We start from the raw sequence: 27,674 nt of genomic DNA on the forward strand, positions 1-27,674 counted from the left end.
CTCGAAGCCCTGGCTTCATCTGGAAGGTCATCCGGAAGGACGTCCAGTCTAGTTAGCATATTATGTAGGGAGCATATAGATACTCCCTACTTAGGGATGGAGCTCTCTCCCCAGTACCTAATCTGCAAGTCTGCTTAGAAACTAGACCCTCCTGTAGCCAGGGGTCAGGAGTCCCAGTGGCCTGAGCCCTGAGTGGTGGGTGGTGGGGGTCTTTATCAGAGAGAAGGCCCGGGTGAGTCATATGGGTCAGCGTCCCCCTTGTTCCATGGGTCTCCCCTCATATGACTCAGCTGGACAGCAAAATCAATTCAAAAGAAACGAAGGGCCAAGCAGCTTTAGCTTTTCCCACTTTGAAGAACACCCACCTTGCTAATGGGACCCAGGTCCTGGACCCAGCTGTGAGCTTCTAAGACAGAAAACGGCTTTGAAATAAAAACTGCTCTCACACTACTGCTGAGGAGAAGGGCTGTTGGGCCCCAGGCTTACCCATTCCTTCTGCACCACAAACTGGCCTGGCTCCCCTTGGCTTCAGGGACAGGAAGCCCCTGACCTGCTCAGGCTGTGGCGGCACCAGTGTCAGTGAAGTGGCTGCAGTGGGAAGTCGCTGAGCGCCAGGGTGTGTGAGCAGCATTCCCAGTCTAGGGGCTCCAGGAGAAGGTGAGTAATGGCCGTAGATGTTAAGCTTTTCTAGGCTGTCATGCTCCTTCTAAGGTCATAGCAAGTTTACAGATCCTTCTAGTCCCACAGAGTACAAACCAGGCCACTTCCCAGGAACCGCCAGGGCCTCTCCCAGCAGCCTGCTCTCCTGAAGACAGCCCACAGGCACCATTCTTCACGAGGAATAGCTTCTCCCTGCCCCTCCCTGACACTCCCAGGGGACTGGCACCCACAGCTCTTACCTCTTCCCCACCCCTCAGGCCTGGAGCAGACAGAGGCTGACTTGCTTAATTCAGTAAAGGCCTTCCGTAGGGAGACGGGGCGCCTGCCAGCACCTCCACTCATTGTTCAGCAGCTCAGGCTGCACCTGGAATTCTCTGAGCCCGTGGGCTGAGCAGTCACCACGCTGAGGCAGAGGCCGAGCCCCGCCCACAGCCCCTCAGACCAGATCAGGAGCCAGAGCTTTTGTCGGACAGGGGAGGGACACTTATTTCATTTCTTATAATTGTGTGTGTCTAGAAAAGGAGTGCAGATGCCCAGGCTCTCTGCAGGCTGCCTGATTAGGAGGTGGGAGAAGGGCTCTCTGGGCTGCAGAGCTCCCAACACGAGAAACCCTCAAGTTTCTCTTGTAACAATCTGGGAAACTGGCTGGTTTTGAATCCCCCGCTACCAGCCAGGGTTGGTCAGGCTGAAGCAGTCTCCACTAAGCCCGCATGCACAGCTTTTGGGGGTGGGGGCACCCCAGCCTTCCAGTCAGTGACTGCAGCCGCCATTTGTAGGTCCTGGCCCCCGGGTCTGAAGATGCTCTGTGCCAGCCCAGCTGTGCCCCAGCCCCTGTGGGTCCCCGAGGATCACATAGTTGAAAGGGACATTGGCAGGAAGGGGAAAGGAAAGTTTGAGTTTTGTTTTTACTAAATAACTGGGCAGCTTTTCCCTCCATTTTTCCAGATGCTTCTTCAGAAAATAAATTTCAATGGCTTAGACTGGAATGTTTAAATCTGCTTTAAATGTGTGTTTTACACTAGGACTCACACCCCTTTGGCACGCCCCTTCCCTTAACATGCCACCAACAAACACCCAGAGAAGCACCAAGCAAAGGCTTGCTTACAGTAGGACCTTATTCAAGGGCCATTGCCATTTACCCCTTCTGTCTTCCTGTGTCTGGAGCCCTTCCCTGAAATTCCCCAACAATAGCTTGTGCAAGAACTGCACTGCATGGAATAAAATTGGCAGCAGCTGTAAATCAGGCAGAAGTGACTGAAGAGACCGGCTCTGGTTAGCCTGGAGCTGTGTGTGGAGAAAGACTCGGGGGAAGAGGGAGGGGGGCCTCGAGAGGGAGCCCCCGGGCTCCTCCTGGCTGTGCTTGCACTGCCCTGGCCTGGAACCCTTCTGGGCCCACCTCTCCTGGAGCCCATCTCAGTGTGGGGTCTCTGAGCCGCTGACATAAGGTCAGCAGCCACCTCTTGTCTAGTCAAACTTGAATGGCTGGTTCCTGTGAACCCAGTGCTCTCAGTCAGGCCACCCCACCTCCCTGGGGCAGAGCACTGTGGTGGGAAGTGGCCTGGGATTCCTGCTCAACTCTAAACAACAGCCCACCGAGCTTCTCCCCACCCTCCCCCGTGCTCCCGCAGCATTGACTGGACATGCTCTGGTTGGTGGCATAACCCTCTCATCCAACAGCCTGGGAGCCGCTCTAGGTGGATACCCTGCTGTCTTCATCCTACCTCCTGGCCCAGAGAGGAGCAGCGTGTGGCAGGAGTGCAGTAGGCAAGGACAGAGTGGGAGAGAGAGAGTAGGGCCAGGTTTCAGAGGGCCTTGTGAGCCATGCTAATTGGATTTTATTATTAGTGCATAAAATTGGAAATTTTTTATATCGAAGTGACTTTGATCTGATTTATATTTTTTCAGACTTCTTTTTCTTCATTTTAATACTTCACATAAGGCTATTGTATTAAAGGCAATGTAGTATTTGGCAAAGGGTAAACATACAGATGATTGAGGCAAAACAGCATTCAAAAATAGAACCACACATATATGGTTCATTAATTATTTTATTGTGGCAAATATATACATAGCATAAAACTGACCATTTTAACAATGTTTAAGTACACAGTTCAGTGGTATTAGGTACATTTACATTGTTGTACCATTATCACCACTACCATCCATTCCTCAAGCTTTTTTCATCTTATAAAACTGAAACTCTACCCATTAAACAACAACTCCCCCTTACACCCCTCTCCCAGCCCCTGACAACCACCATTCTATTTTTTGTCTCATGAATTTGACTACTCTAGTTGGCTCATGCAAGTGGAATCATACAGCATTTGTCCTTTTGTGATTGGCTTATTTCATTCATCATGGTGTCTTCAAGGTTCATTTATGTTGTAGCATGTATCAGAATTCCCTTCTTTTTTAAGGTTGAATAATATTCTATTGTATGCATATATCACATTTTGTTTGCCCATTCATTATGGATGGACACTTGGGTCACTTCCCCCTTTTGGCTATTGTGACTAATGCTGCTATGGAGATTGATGTACAAATACCTCTTTGAGCCTCCGGTTTCAATTCTTTGGGATATTTACATAGAGGTAAAAATTGCTGGACCATATGGTAATTTTGAGGAAACATGATACCGTTTTTCATAGCAGCTGCACCATTTCACATTCTCACCAGCAATGCAGAGATTCCAGTTTCTTCATCCTTGCCAACATGTTATTATTATCTGAGTTTTTAAAAAATCATAAGCATCCTTAAAATGAGTTTTTATAAAAAACTTATAAACCCAAGGGGCAGATAGAATGGGAGAGAGACAACAGCAGATAAGAGATGTCAACAGATTGATGAATGATGGAAAGCTGATAGATGATTGGCTGATTTGGGTTTCAGCGTTCTGCGTTGTGCTATGCCTGTGGTTAAGAGAGTGGGCAACAAGAAAAAGTAAGCCTGCTTGTGCCAGAAAATTCCTGAAAAGGCTGAGGAGTTAGAGACATCAAGTCCTTTCAAAGCCTGGGTTATGGAGTGAAGCTGAAAACTGGAGGATTGGTGAAAGTGTATGTCACAAGGAGCAGTTAGACCCAGGTCCCCATCCATACTCCCTCCATGTGCCAAACCACACTGTTCCTCCCCCTGCTCCAAAGGATTGAAGCTTCTCTGTGAAGACACTAAACCTGACCATCTCTCAACTCCTGGACACAAGGCACAGCTATAGGCAGGGGTGAGGTGTTCCACTCAAAATGGAGAAGGGCTAAGTGAAAGGCAGCATTTTGAAATAAGACCCCTCAGGCTTAATTACTGTTTCACCACCACCAGAACAGGAAATTGGGAGAGTACAGTTTCTTCATGGAAATTGATCATCTCAAGGAAGGAGATCCATAGATACCAACAATTGAGGGGTTTTACCCATTTATTCTACTGGAGGTCTGACAAGTTGACAAGCCCCCACTTGTGTGCATGGAATTTCTAATGTCTTTATTCATATACTAGAGGCCCGGTGCACGAATTCGTGCATGGGTGGGGTCCCTTGCCCAGTCCTGATAGGGGCCGATAGGGGCCAGCCGGCCGGGGGGCGGACCAAGGGAGGTTGACTGGCCATGGGAGTGCACTGACCACCAGGGGACAGCTCCTGCTTTGAGCATCTGCCTCCTCCCTAGTGGTCAGTGCATGTCATAGTGATCGGTCTACCAGTCGCTTAGGATTTTATATATATATATAGATATGAAAAATCAGTGAAGGATCATCAGATGTCTGAGGGAAGCCTCTGTTATGAAATAGACAAAAAGAACCAAAAAAGGAATTAAGTAGACCAGAAGAATACAGAAAATGGAAAACTTCAAAGAAATTACCTCAGAGGTTAGATGTTGCTTCCATTAAACAAAAAGAGGAGATTATTCAAAACAGTTTTGAAAAACTGAAAAAGAAAGGATTTTTTTGAAGTTCATGATAGCCAAAATAATAACTTTAACTTCAAAAGACTGGTTGGAAGATAAAATCAAGGCACTCTCCCTTGAAAGAACAAGAAGATAGAGATGGAGAAGAAATGTAGAGGTCACTCTAGTGGGGCTAATATCCAACTCATAGGGGTTCTACAAAGGGAACATAGTACAAAACAGTGGAGAAAAAAATTGTCAAAACACAAAAACTCTTCAAAATGGAAAGATGTGCAATGCCAGTAAAGAAAAGACCTATTTCCAAGGGTCCAACACAATGAGTGAACACAGACCCACACCAAGGCAAATCATCATGAAATTTTAGATTGCCAGGGAGGAAGAGAAGATTCTAAAAGTTTGAAAGGAAAACACACACACACACACACACACACACACACACACACACACACACACACACCCCAGTGCAGAGGGCAAGGATCAGCATGGCCTTATACCTCTCAAAAGCAACATTGGATGCCAGAAGCTGTGCTTCAAATGTCATGAAGTAATGCCTGCAAAATTCTGAAGATACAAAGATTTTCCATCTACAATTCCATTCTTAGACAAACTGTAAGTTGGGTATGTACGTACAATATTGACACTTTCAGAAAATCCAGATTTTAGAATTTTAGGCTTCTATTCATTCATTCTTAAGAAACCACTGGAGGAGCTGTTCAACCAAAATGGTGGCACATGCCAAGAAATCCCTGAGAGGATGAGGAAAGAAAGTTCCTGCATCTAGCCTAGAAAGCAGAAAGCATCCAGTTTCGAGTGGAGAAGGATAATAGAATGCTTCAGGGATACTCCAACGGGGAAAAACAGAGCCACTGATGAATTCATTATCTGATGCATTTGACCATTTCTGAGAATTTGATAGTTCTCTTAAGAAGTTGGGGGTTCTTTAAGAAAACCAAAAGAATGACCGTTATTAACTCCATGAATAATGAAAAGTTCAAGAAATGTAATTGTTATATACTATGCAGCTTGGCAGTGAGCATAGTTTAAGTGGAGCAAACACTAACACATTGACATAAAAATTATGATGTAATTATTGGGGATAGCTGAAGGGTGTATGTGGAGGGAGATTTGAGAGCTAAATCTCATACATAATCTATGCAGAGAGTTAAGAAATAATGTGTAAAATTTTAAAGAATAAAACAGTCGCTGTAAAGGGCTCTTGTTTAGAAATATGGAAAAAAAATACCAGATGAAATGGGTAAAAAAAAATAAAAATAGCCGTAACCGGTTTGGCTCAGTGGATTGAGTGTCGGCCTGCAAAAAGGGTCCCAGGTTTGATTCCGGTCAAGGGCATGTACCTTGGTTGCAGACACAACCCCGGTGGGGAGTGTGCAGGGGGCAGCTGATCGATGTTTCTCTCTCATCGATGTTTCTGACTCTCTATCCCTCCCCCTTCCTCTCTGTAAAAAATCAATAAAATATATTTAAAAAATAAAAAATAAAAAAAGTTGAAGATGATTGCCTCAAGGAAGTAGAAGTTTGGGCGGGAGGGAGGAGGGGAGGCGCGGATGAGTGGAACAGAGCCCTGCTTTTGTTGTTGTTATGACTTACAGTACCATTTGACCATGTATATGTATTGTCTTGGTGAAAATAAAAACAATTTATGAAATCATGTTTATTGTGCTTTTCAGCCTGGCGGACAGTCAGACATGGATTCTCCATGCAGATCAGGATGCCTTTGGGCACCTAGGGTTTGGGGAAATCATTCTGCCATAAAGCAGCAAACTCACATGGCTGCTTTCTTCCCGTGTGCCAGAATCCCAGAGATGCTCAGGCAGCAGGAAGGGTCCTACTTCCAAAGCCCCACCTGCTCACACCCCCTCCCTTGCAGCCTGCCACCTGGGAGAATCCAAGCAGAATGCACATTTTGTGGGGGTGTGCATGGGAAGCAGGTGTTGGGTCAGAGGGCAGCTTGGAAAGACCAAAAATCAGAATTTAAGGCAAGGGAACCAAGTCGAGATGTTCTTGGATTGTTGAGACCCTTGGGTTACTTTTGCCCACCTCTGCTTTTAAACAGATTTACTTTATATCCTCAGAGAGTCCTCATAGGGCAGGACCTTCCCAGTACAACCTGTTACCAGTTTCCGTCTTTTTGCATCTGGGCTCTGCTGTTGGAGGGTGAGGAGGCATTGCCAAATGGTCTGTGTGTTGTTTGGGGAGGAGCCCTCTGCTCCATCCCTTCTGTCAGTGAGGTATGCCTCTCTCTCTCTCCAGGTCCAGCCATGACTGGCCAGGAACTCCAGATTTATTGCCCCAGATTGATTTCCTTCCCAGCACTCACTCATGCCCTTGAAATTCCATGGCTGCATTAGTCAGTGAGGCAGAAATCAAGGGGATGGTAGAGACTCAAAGGTGCACATGATGTTACAGGACTGGAATGATGGGACAGTCAAAACTACAGACTGGATATATGTTTAAAGTGGGCTTTGTGATATTGCATAAAAACAATACTTACTTTTCTAAGGGGGTTTACTCTTTAAATAAAAATAATAAGCCAGTTCAGCTAAAGCAGAAGTTGTTCTCAAAATGTTCAGTTTTTATGGAAGAGTGTGATGCCTTGAAGTTGCCTGTTTGAATGTGAGTTGTGTAAGGGGAGGCTCAGCAAGCCCAGAAGTTCACAAGTGCTGGTATTTCTCAGGGCACAAACAGTTTCACGCTGTTAACAAAGCTAGAAGCTGAGTGGATTCTGGGGCACCTGATTTTAAAGAGTTACTTACTCTGAAGAAAAAAGGAGATGGACCTAACCTTTAGAATGTATTGATGGGCTGTTGTACTTGTGCTATTTCATTTGATAATAAACTTTTCCATGGAAGTGAATACTGGTATCATCCCATCTTATAGGTGTGTACACTGAGGGCCAGATAAGTTAACTTGTCTGAGATCAGGCAACAAGTGATCAGTGCAGCCAGGACCCACACACAAGTCTGATTCCAGATACCATATACCTTCCTGCAATAGTCAGAACTCTTGTTTGCAAGTGAGAGAAGAAGCCAACTTCATCCGGGGTACGCGATAGAGATGTAGTGCCTCCTACAACTGAGGGGTCTGGGTTCCGCCACAGCTCTGTGGGGCAGTGCCTCCTTCTGTTCTCTTCTTCACTGTGTATGTGACGCCTTACCTTATAGATGGCTTCCTCTTCTGGGGTGAGAGCAAGAAAATGGGGGCATGGGAGAAGATGGCTGCAGGCAGCTTCAGGCTTGTGTCTTTCCAGCTTGGGATCCCTGTGAAAATAGACAATTCTGCCTCCCTTTGTTCTAATTTAAAATGTCATGGAAGAGATCTGATTGGCGGCCTTGGATCATATGCTCATTTTTGAAATTCAGGTACTTTGGCCAGAAGGCAGATGACCTATCACACCCCACCAGACTCACCGGAGGTGTATAGGGGGAAGGAGCTGTTCCTCAAAGGAGGGGTGTGCCACTTACATGGGGAAAGGTCGGCAGAAGATTCTTAAGGAATTAAAAAGAAAACACAAGCCACAGCACTAATTTGTTAAGCCTCTATGATGCCACTAATTTGTTAAACCTCTATGATGCCTCTTATTAATAAACTTTAATATTAATATTTTAACACATTTGAGAGAATATCTCAACTTGGTAGTCGAAACAGGAGAGCGTGCTCTGGGGCCAGCCTTACCAGCTGCAGATGCTGTGTCCTTAGAAGCCTTCTCAAGAGGGAATAAAGCCAGACCCCAGGACTTTGGGTAGAGAGGTTCCTGGTGAGGCAGGAATCCCACAGCCTTCCCACAGGAACTGGGGGTTCACACAGAGGGACACTAGTTTTTATAGGAAAACTATGAATTTAAGAAAATGTCAATGTGAGAGGTTCCCCATTACACGTACAATTCTATTACTTTGTTGAACTGCTTCAAAGGCTTTTAGGTGCTTATATCATTAAAAAGGAATAAGAAAGTTTCATGCATTGATAATCCTAATCTAGATAAAAGGAAATAGATCTTTTTGTTTTTGAAAGATTCAAAAGAGCCTGAGGTATAACCCAAGGCCACCCAGTCAGAATCTGCCATGTGCTCTCAGTGGGAGAAACCAGAAATTCCCAGACTTGCAGATGTCGGGGTGTGGGGGTATCTGTGTCTTGGGCCATAGGAAAAGGAAACGTGCCCTAGAAAGTGAGTGGCCAATCACAGAGACTTTCAGCATCTGTCCCTGAAGACCCACGTGGCATTTGCTGGGCTAGTTTGAGGAATGGCTCTCGACATCCTGAGTTTATTTTTTATGGAACCACTTTTGTCCTCACTGTTTCACAAGTTGGACTAGGGACAGGCAGCATCCAGCATTTTAAGCCTCTCACTAATTGCTGTTTTTAGCTGGTATGATCTCTTCCTGATGGATTCTGTGGGTTCAGTTAAGGCTTTTGACAGTTGGCAACGGGATTATTCAAAGCCTTAATTAAGTTGCTGCCTGTCCACTGGGCGGTGTGCCAGTTGCTGACACAGACACAGACCCTAAGCTTGGTCATGTCATGCCCACGGCTCACCCTTCACTCTTCACTCTCCTACTGTACCCATGATGTAAGTTTTATAGGCATTTTTTTTGCGATCTAATTTGTTGGGGGCTGTTAGTGTTTTCATTCTTCTTTCTGTGCCTCCACGGCTATTTATTATTCGGATGGGCTTATACTCAGAGATGGGGCTGAGGGTTCTTTTTCAACTCATTCCTCAGCACGATTTGGTTTATTTCCTTTATTTTTCTATTTTAAATCACCAGCTCTGTTCTAGTCATTTATCATAGAGTTTATTTATTATAGACGAAGCCGCCTTGAAACAGGGGAAGACGTTCAGAGGAATGTGCTACAGGCAGCTATAAGCATGTGGACAGTCATGTGGCAGCATCAGCTTTGTCTAGCGTGGGGGCACATTTGTCCAACAGGTTTCCTTAATGTCCCATCCTCCAGGATCAGCCTTTCCCAGCATCGATTCAAGTGCTCAGCAAGATTCAAATAAATACTTACTGGTGCCCCTCCTTGAGTCTGTTCCTGGCCCTAAGGATTCCTCAGCTCACTGCTGACGTCGTCTTTGTGTAGCTTCCCAGCTCCCCAGCGTCCTGGTGGGCAGCCTGTCTCACCCCAGCCTCAGTTCAGCTCTGCTTTCTCTCCTTTTGGTCTCCCTCCATCCCGACATGGGCAGAGCCTCAGTTGCACCTCCTGCCCAGCTGTGCACTGCAGCTGTGCTGGCTTGCAGTGTGCACACAGGGGCAGGCCCACCCAGGAACAAGCGACATGTAGGAGATGATCAAAACCAGCAAAATCGCCCCCTTCCGCCCCTCATCAGTCTTAGACGACAGCAGGCATGTTGCTCTGGGTCTTGCAGGGGTTGTGGAGACAGAGAACCTGCCACTGCTCTGGGCGCAGGCTCTGGTTGCCTGTCCTGGCAACTTGGAATTGGCTGAAAGCCCTTTACACATGTCAGAGGAATATCAAGAGGCTTCGTGCCCTTAAGAACGTTTCCCTTTTCATCATTAAGTGAATCTCAAGACAGCACCAGGTCCTGAATAACTGTCCCTCAAGTACAACAGGTAGGTGTCAGGTAGCAGCAGCTGCCCGCCTACCTCCCAGCTTTCTCCTCACCATCTACCACACACACAATAAGCCCCATTCCTTTTAAAGGCCTTCTGAGGCCATAAAGGTTTTTGAGGACATTTTATAGAGCTGGAGCACAGTTTTACTATTTTAAATTATTACAGGGGTTATGGTTACAATATCTTTATTTTTATGACAACTTGTCGGGATGCCCTTGATTTATTTGATCCTGGGCTTTTGTTCAAGAACACAACCTCCAATTAAATGTGGTTATTGTGGCAAAAACATGATTCTTCTTAAAATGACCCTCTTTGGGGCCGTTTCCAAAAACTCATTATGGTGAAAAGTCAGGGCTGCCTATTCACGTTCCTGAGCATTTCTCCTTGTGGTCACTTGGTTTTCCGTAGGGGACTGAGGCTGTGGGCTGGACCCAGCGGGGACTGGAGGGAGAGGAAAGAATCTTCCAGTGAAAGCTAAGTGGGTCACTGTTTAGACCCACACTCCTTCAGACATGGGAGGGACCGTAGCCTGAAGCAGTAGGAAGCCACGCTCAGCCCCAGGACCCAGGCCCGGTCCCTCTCTGTACCACACTGACTCCCTTAGGGGTGTCTGGGGCACACGCATAGCACCAACCCTGTCTATCTTAGACCCTGTGGGTATTTCTGCTGTAACAGAAATACCATAGACCGGGTGGCTTAAACAACAGACATCTATTTCTCACAGTTCTGGAGGCTGGGAGGTCTAAGATCAGGACACTAGCAGATTCAGTGTCTGGTGAGGTCTCGCTTCCTGGTTCGTTGATGGTTGTCTCCTGGCTGTGTCCTCACATGGTAGAAGGGGTAAGGGAGCTTTTTAGGATCCCTTTATAAGGGCACTAATCCAGTTCATGAAGGCTCCACCCTCAGGTTCTAATCACCTCCTGGAAGCCTCATCCTAATACCTCCTAATACCATCACATTGGGGCTTAGGTTTCAACATATGAATTTTGGAGGAACCCAGACGTTCAGTCTATAGCACCGTCCTGTTTCTACTAGCAAGCCCAAGACTTGCTTGTGGCATGGCCATATCTTTTGTGATATCCTTTGCTTTTTCCCAAAGCGGGAGCAGAGATTGCTTTAACTCGGGTGAGATTTAGGGTCTGTTGGGGATAAACACTTATCCATGCTTTGGATTCTATAATATTTGTCTCACCAAAAACATGAATTTACAATGAGGCACAGAGAGACAACCACTCAGCTTGGAGACCAAAATCATTGTCCTGATCTGCCACTTAACCTGCCCGTGTGAGATCACTGGTGATTCATCCACTTCTCCGGGCCTCTTTCCTCAGCTCTCTGGGCTAATTAATGTGAAGGGCATTGTGTGCTGTCACAGGTGCTCTGGTGCTCCACCCAGACCCCTTCACCAGGCGGGTACACCCATTTCCAGCTGCTGTGATTGTTGGCTATGGGTTTGCAGTTAGGGTTCCCTCAATCCCTACTTCAGGTTCTGCTTTTGGGGAACCCAATCCCAGACACCTTCCTCATGGTGTTCCAAGAATCCAGTAAGATTCTGTATGTGGAGGCCCTTTGAAAACTGAAGTATCAGTGGGGTTGTAGTGTGGTCTTGGGCCAGGCTGTAAAAATACCAGCTGCGGCTTCTTGGCTGAAGGCCTGTGATGAAGGCAGATAAAGCGCCCAGGGAGGGCAGGGCTGTTGTCATGCACCCCAAGGATGTGAGTGCAGGCTTCTCTCCCTCCCCCACCTAGGAGCCCCGGAGAGAGGGCAGACAGTAAAAATGGGTTTCCTTAAAGCGGATTAATGTTTGCGTCGTGTTAAGTAGTGGTTGAACATGTTTTTCCCCATATCGGGATAAAAAGAACTGGAGCTGCAAATCATTCAGACGTTGGACTAGAGCAAGGTCATGGAGATTCCTGCCTTTGCTTTGGATGCAGAGTGAACAAAAGTCCCACTGCACACTACAGCTTTCTAAGCATATTTAAAAATCCCTAAATATTTATTTTAACAGGACATTTCAGATGTGTGTGTGTGTGTGTGTGTGTGTGTATGTGAAATGAGAGGAAAATTGAAAGGGAAAGAGGGAGCTTGGCCCTGAGGTCTGGAACACGCAGTGTCCCCAGTTAATCATTGATGTCCCAGGCACCAATGGGCCACCAGAGCTGGCACGGCTGCAGGGGGTCAGCGTACCTGCTAATGGAATGCTAGGACGCCTCTGGTGCAGTTAATGATTTCTCTGTGCCCAGCTGTAGTGCTCTCCTTTCTCTGAAGCTCACAGAAGGCTGGTGATCCTCTTCTGGTTTAGGCTGGCCCTGCCTAATGGGGTGGAGGAGAAGATAATGATGATTTGCAAATTCACTACATGACCAGACTCCCCAAGGGCTTCCTTCCATAGGGAAGGGTTTCTTTTCCTTCGTTGTTTCCGGGAAATATGCTTTAACAGGAGAGCCGTGCTGTAACAGAATCACCGTTGCCTAATATTCCTTTGTGTGAACCTTTGTGCCAACAGAGTGCCACAGGATGGCACCCTAGTATATAGGTACACGACATTTGTCATCTTCAAAGGCGCATAAAGTTTATTTGAGCAGGGTTTTTATTCCCATTGCTAGATTTAAGTACTTTGACGGCCTCCACACATTATGAATGTTTGTGCTATACATTTATTATGTAGTCAGACGAATATAAAAGGAACACATTTTCATTTAAATTTTGTTTTGTTTTATTTTACCTGCCAGTGACCCTTTTAACAGCGAGCAACACGGGGAAAATTATTTTTCTATTTTACAAAGTTCAGGTGTGGTTGCAGAAATATCAGAGAATAATAGTTAACTAAAAGGAAAAGAGGAGAGACCCAGAGGCAACTATTGTTTCTACTTTGTTTCATATTATAATAGACTAGAGGCCCAGTGCATGAATTTGTGCATGGGTGGGGTCCCTCAGCCTGGCCGGCTGGCCCCCCCACCAGGGCCAATCGGAGGGCTGGTCAGGGGAAGGGGTCACGGGAGGTTGGCTGTGGGAGTGCACTGACAACAGGGGGCAGCTCCTGTATTGAGCATCTGCCCCCTGGTGGTCAGTGTGCATCGTAGCGACTGGTCGACGGGTCATTCCAGTCGTTCAGTCGTAAAGGTCACTTAGGCTTTTATATATATAGATGAGGGAATTGATGTGGTCCTGGCAGCCTGAGATGGGACACAGTGCTTTGGTGAGGCTGCAGTGGCTTCCCACATCCCTGTCTGCCTCTGGGGGAAGGGATTTCAGAATAGCCATTCCCTCACAGGAAGTCAGTCTCCGTCATGAGTATTGTGCAGACTTTTAAAAATATATATTTTTATTGATTTCAGAAAGGAAAGGAGAGGGAGAGAGAGAGAAAAACATCAATGATGAGAGAGTTATTGATTGGCTGCTTCCTACATGCCCCACACTGGGGATCAAGCCCGCATCCCCGGGCATCCGCCTTGACCTGGAATCGAACCGTGACCTCCTGGTTCATAGGTCAATGCTCTGTCACTGAGCTACGCCAGCCGGGCTATAGTATAGATTTTGATAGGGAAGAGATGTTTGTTTGTTTCCAAAAATCACAAATAAAATGGGTAATAATGATTTGGAGAGCTGTTTTTTTGCTTTTCACTGAAGCCTGACTACTGATTAGTAAGGATGAGAGGCAGGCCTTGTGAGATTCATAAAATTGTACAGAAGGGTGATCATTTACTTTGAGGACGTTACCTGTGATTCCAGGCCTCCTTTCCTAAGAAGATATCTACATCCTGGCCACTGAGAAATGAGTATCAGGATGAGTTGGGGGCTGGACACCCGGGAAGGGCAGCAAGCACAGCCCAAAGACGACTACTGCCGCTTTTCACAGTCTTTCTTCCCGAGCTGCTTTGGGAATTAACTATGTTAGGATGACCAGCGTGCATGCACACGCCACCTCCCTGCTTTCTCCCACATGCTGACAGAGCACCCCCTCTGACCTTACTGGGGGTGTGGGGAGGATTATTCTATAGGTCACCGAGGACTTTCATTGTGAATGCAATTTGGGGTCATCAGTGAATTCTGGTTTTGCTTCACCCGCATTCATTTTCTCTCGTCTTGGCGTGGATCCATAAGTAAAAGCCATTGCTACCATGTTTTGTAATTCAAACATTGTCTTTCTCAAGAGGTTTCTCTGTTGTCTTCTGTGCATTTCCAGTGCTAAAATCTCCCAGTTCTGGGTCCCAGGCTGTGTATCCATGGGCCAGTTTGAGCCTTGCTCCTCCAAAGATTAGTCCATTCTGAAGGGCCTGCTGAGTTTCAGGGGTTTGAGGGCCCTTGGGAAACATTCTTTGAAACTCAAAGTGATTTCTTTCCTTGAAATTTACCTCTGTCTACATTTCCCTCTCTTTGGGGAAATATCCTCTGAACCAGCGGTCGCCAACCTTTTGGACCTCATGGCCCACCAGTGGTCTGCGGACTACACCGATTGTCGACTGCTGCTCCAAAGGTTTCCTTAAACCAGCGGTCACCAACCTTTCAGACCTCACAGACTACCAGTGGTCCGCAGACCACCAGTTGGTGACCGCTGCTCTGAACAAGTCACTCTTGAGGCTCAGATGCATCAAGTACTTAGAGAAGTGCTTACTTAACACACTTAGCCCTCAACAGAGGTTAGGTGTTTACTATTATTAGAGAAAGACTGAGCGGTCTAGAGCAGCACTGCCCAATAGAAATCCCATGCAGTGCATTTACTAGTATGTCATAGTAACTTCTAGTAGCCATGTTAAAAGTAAAGAGAAACAGGTGGAATTAAATACTTTTAAAGATTTTTTTCATTGATTTTTAGAGAGAGGAAGGGAGAGGGAGAGAGAGAGAAACATCGGTGTGAGAGGGAAACATTGATCAGCTGCCTCCTCCACACCCCCTACCAGGGATGGAGCCTGCAACTCCGGCATATGCCCTGACTGGGAATTAAACCTGCAACCTTTAGGTGCACGGGACGATGCCTAACCAAATGAGCCACACTGGCTGGGGCAGGTGAAATTAATTTTAACAATATATTTTATTTAATCCAACATGCCAAAAATATTATCTTTTCAACATGTAATCAGTATTTTTAAATTATTGAGATATTTTACACTATTTTTTCATGCTAAATCTGCAAAACCCAGTGTTTAATTTATGCTCATGGTGCAACCCCATTAGGAAGGGCCACATTTCAGGCGCTCCTTCACACAGGTGGCTAGTGGTGCCATTCTGGGGACCTTGCTCCTCAACGAGAGTTCTGGGGACCAGCAGCGTCGGCATCATCTGAGAGCTTGTCTGAACTGCAGAGTCTCAGGCTCCTCCCAAGACCTATAGAAGCAGAATCTGCATTTTCCCAGGTGATTTATTTGCATCGTAGAGTAGGAAGCACCGATCTAGGCTCCCCATGCTCACCCCCACCCCTTGGGATTCTGATTTAACTGGTCCAAGGTAGGGCATGGGCATTTGTATGTTTCAAAGCTCCCTCAGGTGATTCTCATGTGCAACCAGGCTCTTGTGTAGTGGGCCCGGGAGCCAGGATACCTGCCTCTGCTGCTTTCTACCTTCAAGACCCCAGGAAATCTACCCAAACTTTCTGGGCCTCAATTTCCTCGTCTCCAAAATGGAGATGAAAATAGTATCTGCTTCAAGGGTTGCTATGAGGATAAGTGAGTTAACACATGTAAAGGACTCAGAACAGTACCTGGCACACCGGAAGTACTCCTTAAATATAAGCGCTCACCCTTTCTTCTTTTTCTTGAAGGTCCGGGGTTACCCAGAGCCCCAGGTGACATGGCACAGAAATGGGCAACCCATCACCAGTGGGGGCCGCTTCCTGCTGGACTGTGGTATCCGCGGGAGTTTCAGCCTTGTGATTCACGCTGTCCGGGAGGAGGACAAGGGAAAGTACACCTGTGAAGCCACCAATGGTAGCGGTGCCCGCCAGGTGACAGTGGAGTTGACGGTAGAAGGTGAGTCCCAGGAGGTGAGAGTCCTGGTCGGAGCCATTGGCTTCCCAAGGCCCATAGTTCCTGCTGCAGCCCTCTCTTAGGAAAGGAACCCACAAGAGAAAGTGCATCCATCCCTGAACTCAGGACCTTTTATTTTATTTTTTGTTAATCCTTACAGGAGGATATTTTTTCCACTGATTTTTTTTAGAGGGAAGGGAGGGAGGTGGGAGGCAGAGAGAGAGAAAGAAACATCAATGTGAGAGAGACACATTGATTGGTTGACTCTTGCATGTGTCCCAAAGGGGGCCAGGAATGAGCCTGCAACCCAGATACATGCCCTTGACTAGGAATCGAACCCTCAACCCTTTGGTGCACAGGTTGACATTCTAACCACTGAGCATACCAGCCAGGGCAGGACCTTTTAGTCTAATGGGGATAATGCGGTTCCTGCAAACGAGGGAGGCATCCCAGGAGACAGTGTTTGCCAAACTACACATCACCTCACTGTCCTGCTCCATCTTCCTATCGATTTCTCCACACGGAGACAGAGCCCAGACTCCTTCCAGAGCCCTGCCCAGTCGGCTCTGCCTGGCTCTCCAGACCGTCTCCTGCCACTCCTCGCCTGCCCATGCCACAGGGTCACCCTCTGCTCTTCCTGGGGCCAGGCCTCAGGCCTTCGCCCTGCAGTTCCCATCTAAAGGAAGCGCTCTTCCCATAGCCCTTCACCTGACTCTGCCCCTCACCTCCTTCAGGTCTCTGCTCAGATGTCCCCTTCTTAGAAAACCCTTTCTCACCACCCCACCCCAGGACTCTCCATTTCTCACTCCACCCGAATCTTCTCCTCTAGGACTCACATTGTATTATCCCCTCTGCCCAGTTCTGGGGGCCTGGGGAGGCTGGAGGAGGGGGGCCTTGACCTTGTTACTGCTGTATCTCCTGCATCTGGAAAACCTCCTGGCTCCTGAGAGATGCTGAAATATTTAGAGAATGAATGAACAGTATTTACTGTCATCAGTATAAAATAATACATGCCCATTATAGAAAATTTTGTAAAACTCAAAAAAATACATAAGGCACACCAGTATGCTAACAGTGATGAGTTACTTTGTCTTTTTCTTGTCTTAATACTTAAAATTCCATTCAATTTAAAACTTCCAGGAAGTAAACATTTGACCGTAAGTAAAGCTGTTTCTTTTGCTGAAGTGCTTCACTGGGGAGGACACGTCCGGTTCAGGTTGCGGGCTGACGCTCAAAGACCTGATGTCGGACGGATATGGGGGTTGTCAGGCCCTCAGATGATGACCAGGTTCCCTGGACGCTCCCAGGCCTTTTTAAGGGCTTATAGCCCAGAGAGTCAGAGTCACTTTCTCCTCTCTCAGCAGACATTCCTCCCAACCTGGGTTTCAGAAATACCAGACGTGAGGATTCAGGTAACTAGGGAAGGTTCCAGAAGGTGGCAAGGGGCACCTGGCCAATGTTTTCCCTGCATCATAGGAGGACAGACTGTTTCACAGAACAGAACATGCATAGTTTGGGTAGTTTCCTCAAATTCTTTAACTGAGCGACTTGTTCCTTTTAATGACCTTCAAGTGCCTGTGGGCTAGGGCATTCCAGATGGAAAGTGGCCCCGGTCAGAGTGTCTGAGTGGCCCTCATCTCAGCCAGTCTGGTGCTGTTCTTTCCCCTGCATGGTGATTTGTCAATGCCCACACTTTGAGTGAAGGTGCACAAATAAAAATTACTTTATCCTCTTGTATCAATCAGCTTGGGCTGCCAGAACAGACTGTGTGGCTTAAATAATAGAAATTTATTTCTTCACAGATCTGGAGACTGGAAGTGCAAAATCAAGGTCCAGTAGGGTTTGGTTTCCGGTGAAGACTCTCTTCCTGGTTTGCAGATAGCCACCTTTTTGCTGTGTCCTCACATGGCAGAGAGAGAGGGGGGAGAGAGAGAGAGAGAGAGAGAGAGAGAGAGAGAGAGAGAGAGAGAGATCTCCAGTGTCCCTTCCTCTTCTTATAAGGGCACCACCCTATTAGATTAGGGCCCTGACCTTATGACCTCATTTAACCTCAATCACCTCCTCATAGGCCCTGTCTCCAAATGCAATCATAGTGGGGGTAGTAGGGCTAGGGCTTCAACATTATGGATTTGGGTGGGGTCACAAAAATTCAGCCTATAACACCCCATTTCTGACATTCAGTTTGGAGCAGGGGAAATAGGCAATTATGAGCCAGGGCTCTAAGCTTCTGTTCCCACCTTTTACCAGTCAGATGTGTGACTTTAAACCTCTAGACCTCTGCTTCTGTAGAATAAAGTGTTTGAATTCAGTGGTCTCTAAAACTCGGGCTAGCCTTGGTTTTCTATGATCTAATTTAAAGGAGTGGAGTAGGTTAGGATTGCAAGGGAGGTATATCACACCTTTGTTTCAATTCCCATTGTTGAGAAAATTAGATCTGATGTCACAACTAGGCAAGAAAAATTTCAGTCCTTCGTGATACTCAGGACAGGGGGCAGAAACAAGGCAGGAGAGGTGTAGCAGAAGGAGAGAAGGCTGAGGCTCAAACCCTGCCCCTCCCCTTTGATTTTAATCTGGGGAGACTCAGGCCTAGACCATTTCAGATGTTGTATGTCCTCTAGGAGATAGAATGGCCTAAAGGCTGCAGCCTCTTTAATTGTGAATGGCTCTCTATACATTCTGCTTCTGCATCAGAGGCCAGTTTCAGCCAGTGTGTGGGTTGGGACCCCCCATAGACCACAGGCCTACAAAGGCCCACTCGTTACTGTGCCACGCTAGCCCTAGCTCTTACAGAGGGGAGCTAGCAGCCCACCTGCCTCCTTGCCAACTCTCTGCTGTGCTCTTACTTGGAAAGAGCAGAGGTCTTGGAGTTGACTATAATTCATATGTGCAGCCTTTTGACCCCCTAGTGGTCAACTTTAGAAAGCTGTGTTATCAAATGGTCTTGGATTTGAGCTCCACAACTTTCTAACCTTTTGGAGCCTTATTTCCTTTTCTGTAAGCTGGAGCAAATGGCTACCCTACAGGGTTGTGTAAGGACCAGTGCAGCACTGGCAAATGGCAGCCTTGTAATATTTGAACCTGGTATTAGCATCTTGAGAATTACTTCGGGGGGGGGGGGGGAATCCTTGCATGGAGAGTAGAGGAGAAAGCTTCTCATCTGATTTCCAATTTGGTAACCAGGGCCAAGAAACATGCAATATCCTCCACGAGGACAAGCACCTTAATGACAAGGCCGTTCATGACCTTATGCAGTGGGCTGCACCCTAGTCTAAGTCCTGGAAGACTCTCTGAAGCCAGCCCCGACACTCATCCACCTCCAGAGGACGGGTCCCAGAGGCTTGGTGCAGACCAGGGGAGAGACATGGTACCTGCCCTTTTGGAGCTTTTTCCCTGGTGAAGGGGCCACAGAACTGTTCTCTAGCACAGCACTTGTCCATGGCAACATGATGTGAGCCACATATGTAATCTTAAATTTTCTAGTAGTCACATTTAAAAAACAACAACAAATGAAAGCAATTTTAATAAATTTAACCCAATATACCCAAGATACTATCATTTCAACATATAATCAATATAAAAATTATTAATGAGATACTACACATTCTTCAGCAGTTGGGTATATTTTATACTTAGTGCCTATGTTTTATTTTAGGGTTTTTAGGGTTTTGTGATTTACATCTAAGTCTTTAATCCATTTTGAGTTCATTTTTGTGTGTGGTATAAGTTGCTGGTCTTCCTTTTTTTGCATGTATCTGTCCAATTTTCCTATCATTATTTATTGAAGAGACTGTCTTTATCCCATTGTATGTTCTTGCCTCTTTTGTCAGATATTAGTTAACCTTAAAGGTGTGGATTTATTTCTGGGCTCTCTATTCTGTTCCATTGATCTATATGCATTTTTCTTGTGCCAATGCCATGCTGTTTTGGTTACTATGGCCTTATAGTGTAGTTTGATATCAGGTAGTGATACCACCAACTTTGTTCTTCTTTCTCAAGATTGCTGAGGCTATTCAGGGTCTTTTGTGGTTCCATATACATTTTTGTAATATTTGTTCTAGATCTGTGAGATATACCATTGGTATTTTAATAAGAATTGCATTGAATCTGTAGATTACTTTGGGTAGCATGGACATTTTAATTATGTTAATTTTTCCTATCCATGAACATGGTATGTGCTTCCACTTATTGATATCTTTCTCAATTTCTTTTTTTCAGTATCTTATAATTTTTCGAGTACAGGTCTTTTAGCTCCTAAGTTAAATTTATTCCTAGTACCTTATTTTTTTGTTGTTGCAATAGTAAATGGATTGTTTTTTATTTAATTTCTTGTTCTGGTAACTTATTATTGGTGTACAAAAGTGCCACCAAATTCTGAATATTAATTTTTTTATTCTGCTATTTTGCCAAATTCATTTATTAGGTCTAGTCATTTTTTGTGGAGTCTTTAGAGTTTTCTATATATAATATCATGTCATCTGCAGATAATGACAGTTTTACTTCCTTCTTACCAACTTGGATGCCTCTTATTTCTTCTTGTTGTCTGATTACTGTGGCTAATACTTCTAGTACTATGTTGACTAAGAGTAGAAAAGAAGACATCCCTATCCCTGTCTTGTTCCTGATCTTAAGGGAAACATTTTTAGTGTTTGCCCATTGAGTATGATGTTGACTATAGCATTGTCATATATGGCCTTTATTATGTTCGGTATGTTCCCTCTATTCTTACTTTGCTGAGAGTTTTTATCATAAGTGGGTGCTGGATTTTATCTAATGATTTTTCTGCCTCTGTGGATATGATCATGTGGTTTTTATCCTTCATCTTGTTTAAGTGATGTATCACGTTTATTGGTTTGCTAATATTGTGTCAGCCTTGCATCCCTGGAATAAATCCCACTTGGTCATGGTGTATTATCTTTTTAATGTATCGCTGGATCTGATTTGCTAATATTTTGTTGAAGATTTTAGTATCTATATCATTCAGGGATATTGGTCTATAATTTTATTTCTTTGTCATGTCTTTATCTGGATTTGGAATTAGGAAAATGCTGGCCTCATAAATGAGTTTGGAAGTCTTCCCTCCTCTTGAATATTTTAGAATAGTTTAAAAAGGATATATGTTAGTTCTTCTTTGAATGTTTGGTGAAATTTGCCTGTGAAGCTATACAGTCTGAGACTTCTGTTTGTTGATAATTTTTTATTACTGCTTCAATTTCATGAGTTGTAATTGGTTTATTCAAACTTTCTGATTATTCCTGATTGAGTTTTGGAAGATTGTATGTTTCTTGGAATTTATCCGTTTTGCCCAGGTTGACCAATATGTTGGCATATAGTTGTTCATAGTATTTTCTTACAATCCTTTGTATTTCTGTGGTGTTAGTTGTTACTTCTCCTCATTCATTTCTGATTTTATTTATTGGATCCTCTCTCTTTTTTTTCTTGATGAGTCTGGTTGAAAGTTTGTTAATCTTGTTTACCTTTTCAAAAAACCAGCTCTTGGTTTCATTATGTTTTGCATTGTTTTTGTAGTTTCTATGTAATTTATTTCCACTCTTATTTTTAATGATTTCTTTCTTTTTATTACCTCTGGGCTTTTGTTTGTTGTTCTTTTTCTATGGTTAGATTGTTTATTTGAGAATTTTCTTGCTTCTTGAGGTAGGCCTGTAATACTGTGAACTTCCCTCTCAGGACTGCTTTCACGGTATCCTATAGATTTTGAATTGTTTTGTTCATTTTCATTTGTTCCTAGGTAACTTTTGATTTCTTCCTTGATCTTATTGTTAACCCATTCATTGTTTAATAACATGTTATTTAGCCTCCATGTGTTTTAGTGTATTTCAGGTTTTTATTATTGTAATTGGTTTCTAGTTTCATATAATTGTGGTCAGGAAAGATGCTTGCTATGATTTCAATCTTCTTGAATTTATTAAGACATTCTGTGTTTCATAATATGTGGTCTATCTTTGAGAATGTTCCATGTGCACTTGAGAAGAATGTATATTCTGCTGCTTTGGGATGAAATGTTCTGTAAAAATTAAATCCATCCAGTCCAATGTGTCATTTAAGGTCACTGTTGCCTTGTTGATTTTTTGTCTGGAAGATCTATCCGTTGATGTCAGTGGGGTGTTAGAATAATCTACTATGACTGTGTTGCTGTCGATCTCTCCCTTAATGTCCACCAAGATTTTCTTTATATAATTAGGGGCTCCTATTTTGGGTACATATATGTTTACAAGGGCTATAGCCTCTAATAGGATTGATCCCTTTAGTATTATGTAGTGACCTTTTTCTGTCTCTTGTTATGGCCTTTGTTTTGAAGTCTATTTTGTCTGATTTAAGTATTGCAACCCCAGCTTTTTATTTCATTTCTGTTTGTATGGAATATTTTTTTTATCTCTTCACTTTCAGTTTGTGTATATCTTTTGTTCTGAGGTGGGTCTCTTGTACACAGCCTATATATTATGGGTCTTGTTTTCTTATCCATTCAGCTACCTTATGTCTTTTGATTGGAGCATTTAAAGTTATTATTGATTCTTATTACCATTTTATTCTTTATACCTATGTTCCTCTATTTCTTTTTTTCTCTCTTCTTCTAAAAAAATGTTCTATTAACATTACTTGTAATACTGATTTGGTGATAATGATCTCCTTTAGTTTTGTTTGTTTCTGTGTTCGTTTTTTTTTTTTTTTTTTCTCTGGGAAGCTCTTTATTTTGCCTTCAATTTTAAATGATAAGCCTTGCTGGATAGAGTAGTCTTGGTTGTAGGGCCTTGCTGTTCATTAGGGGCCCATTAACATTTATGGTTAGGACCGGTGGCCCTGGAAGACAAAGCTGAAACCTTGACAGGTGATAATCCAGTCTGCCTCTGCTTGGGAAGGAGCGCAACCAGGCCACCTCAGTCATCCTCAGACATTCCCTTCCCTTCCCAGTCAGATGACAAATCTTGCTGTGCAGTTCCCATTTGTTCCCACTCCCACCGTCCTGGTCCTAGCTGCCTCATCCCCTGTCCTGATGAGCAAATCCCAACTGGTCTCCTCAATTTCTCTCATACCCCATTCTAATCTCCACATTGCTATTCAAAATCTCTTTTTAAAAAATTCAAATGGGATTTTATTACTCTCTTCTTTCGAATCCTCCAGAAATCTGCTATTGTCTTTAAATTAAAACTCACAATCTTCAACCAGCCCAGCACCGAGATACCCCTTTCCCAGCTTTGAAGCATTTTGCCTCTCTCTTAAGGCTCAGATTTTGTTCTAGCTTTTACTATGCATGTCAGACCACTTGTTGAAGCTCTGGCCAAAGCCTTATTTAAAATAGAGATTGAATCAGTATTTTAGTACAGATGAGATCTCAAAGATCCCATGTCACAAAATAGAAAATTGCTTTGATACCACACTTACAATCTTTTTTTTTCTCTCTACTTCAGTGGTCTGTAATTTATCTTGCTAAGTTATCTTCTTTTAAGGTTATTTCAGTCTTTCTTTTTTATATAATATGTCTGCTTTGTTATTTATCCTAACAGCAGTACTTTATCTTTTACTATATATTTTTTTTCTTTTTTCTCTCTTTATTGAGATATAATTGGCAGATAGCATTACTAACACTACTTTTTATTCTTTTTATTTTTTAGGTGTCCACCTGTATACCTGTGCTCTCTCATTTTCCTGTACTACTAGTACAGTACATTTTTTTGATCATTCACTTTGGAATCCAAACATGTATATTAGTCAAGTGCAAACATCTGACCATTTCATTATGACTTCTAATGTGCCTGAGCATTTACATATGAGATAGTCATGCTTGAACATTGACGTATTGAAATCAATATTGTTATAATTTATTTTCCTTTTATTTCTCCTTAATATTTAGGTGGGGCCTTACATTTATTTTCTTTCTGAAGTTGTATGTATGGGTGGTTAGTGGCAAACTTCAATTCAGGATGGCCCAGGGGCATTGCTAAATATCTGTTATAAAAAGTGGGCATTTGTTCTGAGTAAGTGGAGAACAACTATTTTAAGTAATCCTTAAAATCCATTTTGAATTTGCCTACTAGTGGGGTGACTGCTCCCTGGTTTGCCTGAAATAGTATTGGTTTAATCGTATTTTCCTGGCAGAATTATTAATTATGTCCCTTTTGGTGTTGAGAGTCCCAGTTTGGATGATAAATTGTGACACCACACATTTTTAGAAGCATTTTTTCTCCTTACCATCTTGATTACGTGTTCCCCTTTTCAGCAGCATTCTCTCAGTCTCTATATCAGTGGTTCTCAACCTTCCTAATGCCGCGACCCTTTAATACAGTTCCTCATGTTGTGGTGACCCCCAATTTCATTGTTACAAATTGAACATAATTAAAGCATAATGATTAATCACACACACAAAAAAACAATATGTAATTATATATGTGTTTTCTGATGGTCTTAGGCGACCCCTGTGAAAGGGTCGTTCGACCCCCAAAGGGGTCGCGACCCACAGGTTGAGAACCGCTGCTCTATATCCTTTGACAAAAAGTGCTGGGCCCCTCCACTGTTGAACTTTACTGTTAAAAGCTGCCAGCATTCTGTTTTTACTTGTCCTTGAAAAAAAAAAAATCAAAGATTACTGTTTAAATACCTTCAGTGCCTTGGCCTTTTTCCTCTCATTAATTGATCCTGTCTCCACCAATTCTCTTAAGTTACTCTTCTATTTTTAGCATTTCTACCTTAATCCCCTTTCCACTTATTTTTCTACACAGCCTTACTGTTCTGCCAAATTTTCATGCTTTCACAAAATTAATTTTGCCTTATCTGACAATTTGCAACTTCAAATTTTTGTCTATAAATAGACTCCATTAGTTATCTTAGCCCAAAGTCTCTTTGTTTTGATGTAAACTCTCTGGTGTTAACTCACATTAAAATAAGCATTCCTCAGTTCCATTTTTAGCTGAATGCTTTATGTGTTACCTTTGGATCATACCATAAACTGCTCTTACTCTGATATGGAAGTACCTCCAAACAGAATTCTTTTGCTATTTTTTGAGGAACTGCCATATTTTTAACTTAATTTTATTTTTTAAGGTATACAGGAATTTTAGCCTTTGGATTAAGATGTTGAGCTCCCAAGAGTTTTAAAGATGCTTCTTCTAGGGTTTTTATTTTTTTATTTTGTTAAAATACACATAACTTAAAATTTACCATTTCAACCATTTTAAAGTATACAATTCAGGGGCATTAAGTATATTCACAGTGTTGTGCAACCATCACCACCACTGTTTATCCCCCAGACAGAAACCCCGCTCACACTGAGCAGGCACTCCCCGCCCCACCCCAGCTCGTCACAGCCACTAACCTGCTTTCTGTCTCTATGGATCTGCCCCTTCAGAACATTTTACATAAATGGGATTGTACATTTTTTGGTGTCTTGCTTTCTTCACTTAGCAAATTTGTCCAAGGTTCATCCATGTTATAGCATGTCTCATTACTTTATTCCTGAATAATATTTCATTGTATAGATAGACTGCTTTTTGCTTATCCATTCATCAGTTGTCAGTCTCATGGTTATCATATCTTTACTCCAAAATGAAATGAGCATTACAGTAGGTTAAGTGCAGGAATGGTACATGGATATTTAAGGTGGGAGTCTTAGTGATTGGGCATGTTGCTGATGCTGTGGCATAGAGCGTGTGTACTAGTAAGAGGGCATGTTTACCTCTGTTTGGATGCTGGAATCTTTTTCCTTTTTAAATTTTCTTTCTCCACACCTTCCAACTTTTTTTTCCTTTTTTTATAACTAGATTTTTTTGTTTTTTCTTTACCATTGTATTTATAGGTTCTAGAACAAGACAACTGAATAAAATTATTCATGGTCCCACCACCCCAATAACAGTTGATGCATTTTCTTCTGGTCATTTTCCTATGTTTGGGTATTTCATTTTTTGTAATTATAATCACATTGAACAGAAAATTTTATATGCTGCTCTTTTTTCATAAAATTCATTAATTTAGCAAATATCTGAATATCATGTGCTGGGCACTGTTCTAGATACCTCTGGTGAATGAGTAAGAAGTACTGGTGGGATGTGGTTCGAGAGTCATCAGCTTCTGAGTGATATTTAAAGTCATGGGGCTGCTGCATGGTATTCCATGGTGTAAACGTACCACAGCGTTTTTATCCACTCATCTACTGATGGGCACTTGGCCTGAGACAGCATGGAGGGGCCTGGAAAGTATTATGCTGAGGGAAATAAGCCACTCAGAGAAAGACAAGTATCACATGAAGTCACGCATATGTGGAATCTAATGAACAAAATAAACTGATGAACAAAATAGACCCAGAGACAGAAGCATGGAACGGACTGTGGAATCTCAGAGGGAAGGCAGGGGAGGATGGGTAGGTGGGAAGAGATCAACCAAAGAACTTGTATGCATATATGCATAACCCATGGACACAGACAGTAGGGTGGTGAAGGCCTGAAGGAGTGGGGGGAGGCGGGCTGGAGGAGGTCAGTGGGGGTAAAAGGAGACATATGTAATACTTGCAACAATAAAGATTTTTAAAAAATGATAAAGTCATGGAGCTGTCCACAGCCTCCTGGGGGAGAGCCTAGGGTACTGAGGGGAAGACCCAGGACTCAGGCGCTGCAAAGGTCAGACAGAGGAGATGGACGAAGAAGGGTGAGCCTGGAGAATCTGAGAAGCAGGAAGTGAAGGAGAAGGGCTTTGAAGGGGAGTGGCCCCTCATGTCAAGTGCTACAGAACATCCGAGTGAGCTGGGCAAGAGGATTACCTGATGGGTTTGGCGAGATGGTGGTCCGGATGGAGCTCATGGAGTAGAGGGAGTCACAGCCCAGATGAAGTATGGAGGAGCCAATGATAGGATATTTTAACATACTTCTATGTTTCGTATGTTCTTAACATTTTACTTAACCACTTATTGTCTTCCTACTGTGTGACATTTACATCATTTCCAACTTTCACTACAAACAAGACCGAAGTGAACAGCTGTGTAAACTTGCTCTTCTACTTTTAGCATCATTTCCTTTGACTGGAGGCACAGAAAGGAAGTTGCTGGCCTAAGAGCAGAGTACTTAAAGCTCATGTTTCATTCGCTCAGATCCTTTCTAAAAGGGCTGACTGGTACTCCCCACTCCAGCAGTGATGGAGGGGCCCCAGCACCCCGACTGCAATTGTCAGTGGGGTCCTCCCTATCAGCTTAGAAGTTCTTTGAATCTTGAAGAGCATTGAATGGCAAGAACAAAACCACACTGTGGCATGAAAACTACACACAGCTCACTAGATAGTTATCTTAAACAGAATGCAGGTGCTGCAATTGCCATTCCACATGGAACCACGCTTAAATGTGATGCTGGTGTGTTAATCCTCTTCCCTGGGGTTCTGGTGGAACCTTAGGCCAGCTAAGCTGAGGGAAATACGCAGCCATGACCTTCACCTCCCATTCCTGTGCATCCTTGTAGATGGGATCGGTGCTGGCATGTAAGGGAATCTCCCCTTTTCCAGTCAACGCCCTGCAACCTCTCATGGCAGCTGCCTGCTCATATCGGGGAGTGACACCTGCCCTTTCCATGTGTGCCTCG

At 44.0% G+C, this 27,674-nt stretch overlaps 1 protein-coding gene across 1 annotated transcript in view; it reads left to right on the forward strand.

The window, feature by feature from the left end:
- MYLK (myosin light chain kinase) overlaps positions 1–27,674 on the forward strand; it is a 178,218-nt gene that overhangs the window by 32,115 nt on the left and 118,429 nt on the right. Inside the window, exon 3 of the mRNA XM_059687642.1 lies at positions 15,900–16,107. Coding sequence (XP_059543625.1) covers positions 15,900–16,107 — 208 coding nt within the window. The remainder of the gene's footprint in view (positions 1–15,899; positions 16,108–27,674) is intronic.

Source organism: Myotis daubentonii, chromosome 3, assembly GCF_963259705.1.
Source record: "Myotis daubentonii chromosome 3, mMyoDau2.1, whole genome shotgun sequence".
Classification (NCBI taxonomy): domain Eukaryota; kingdom Metazoa; phylum Chordata; class Mammalia; order Chiroptera; family Vespertilionidae; genus Myotis; species Myotis daubentonii.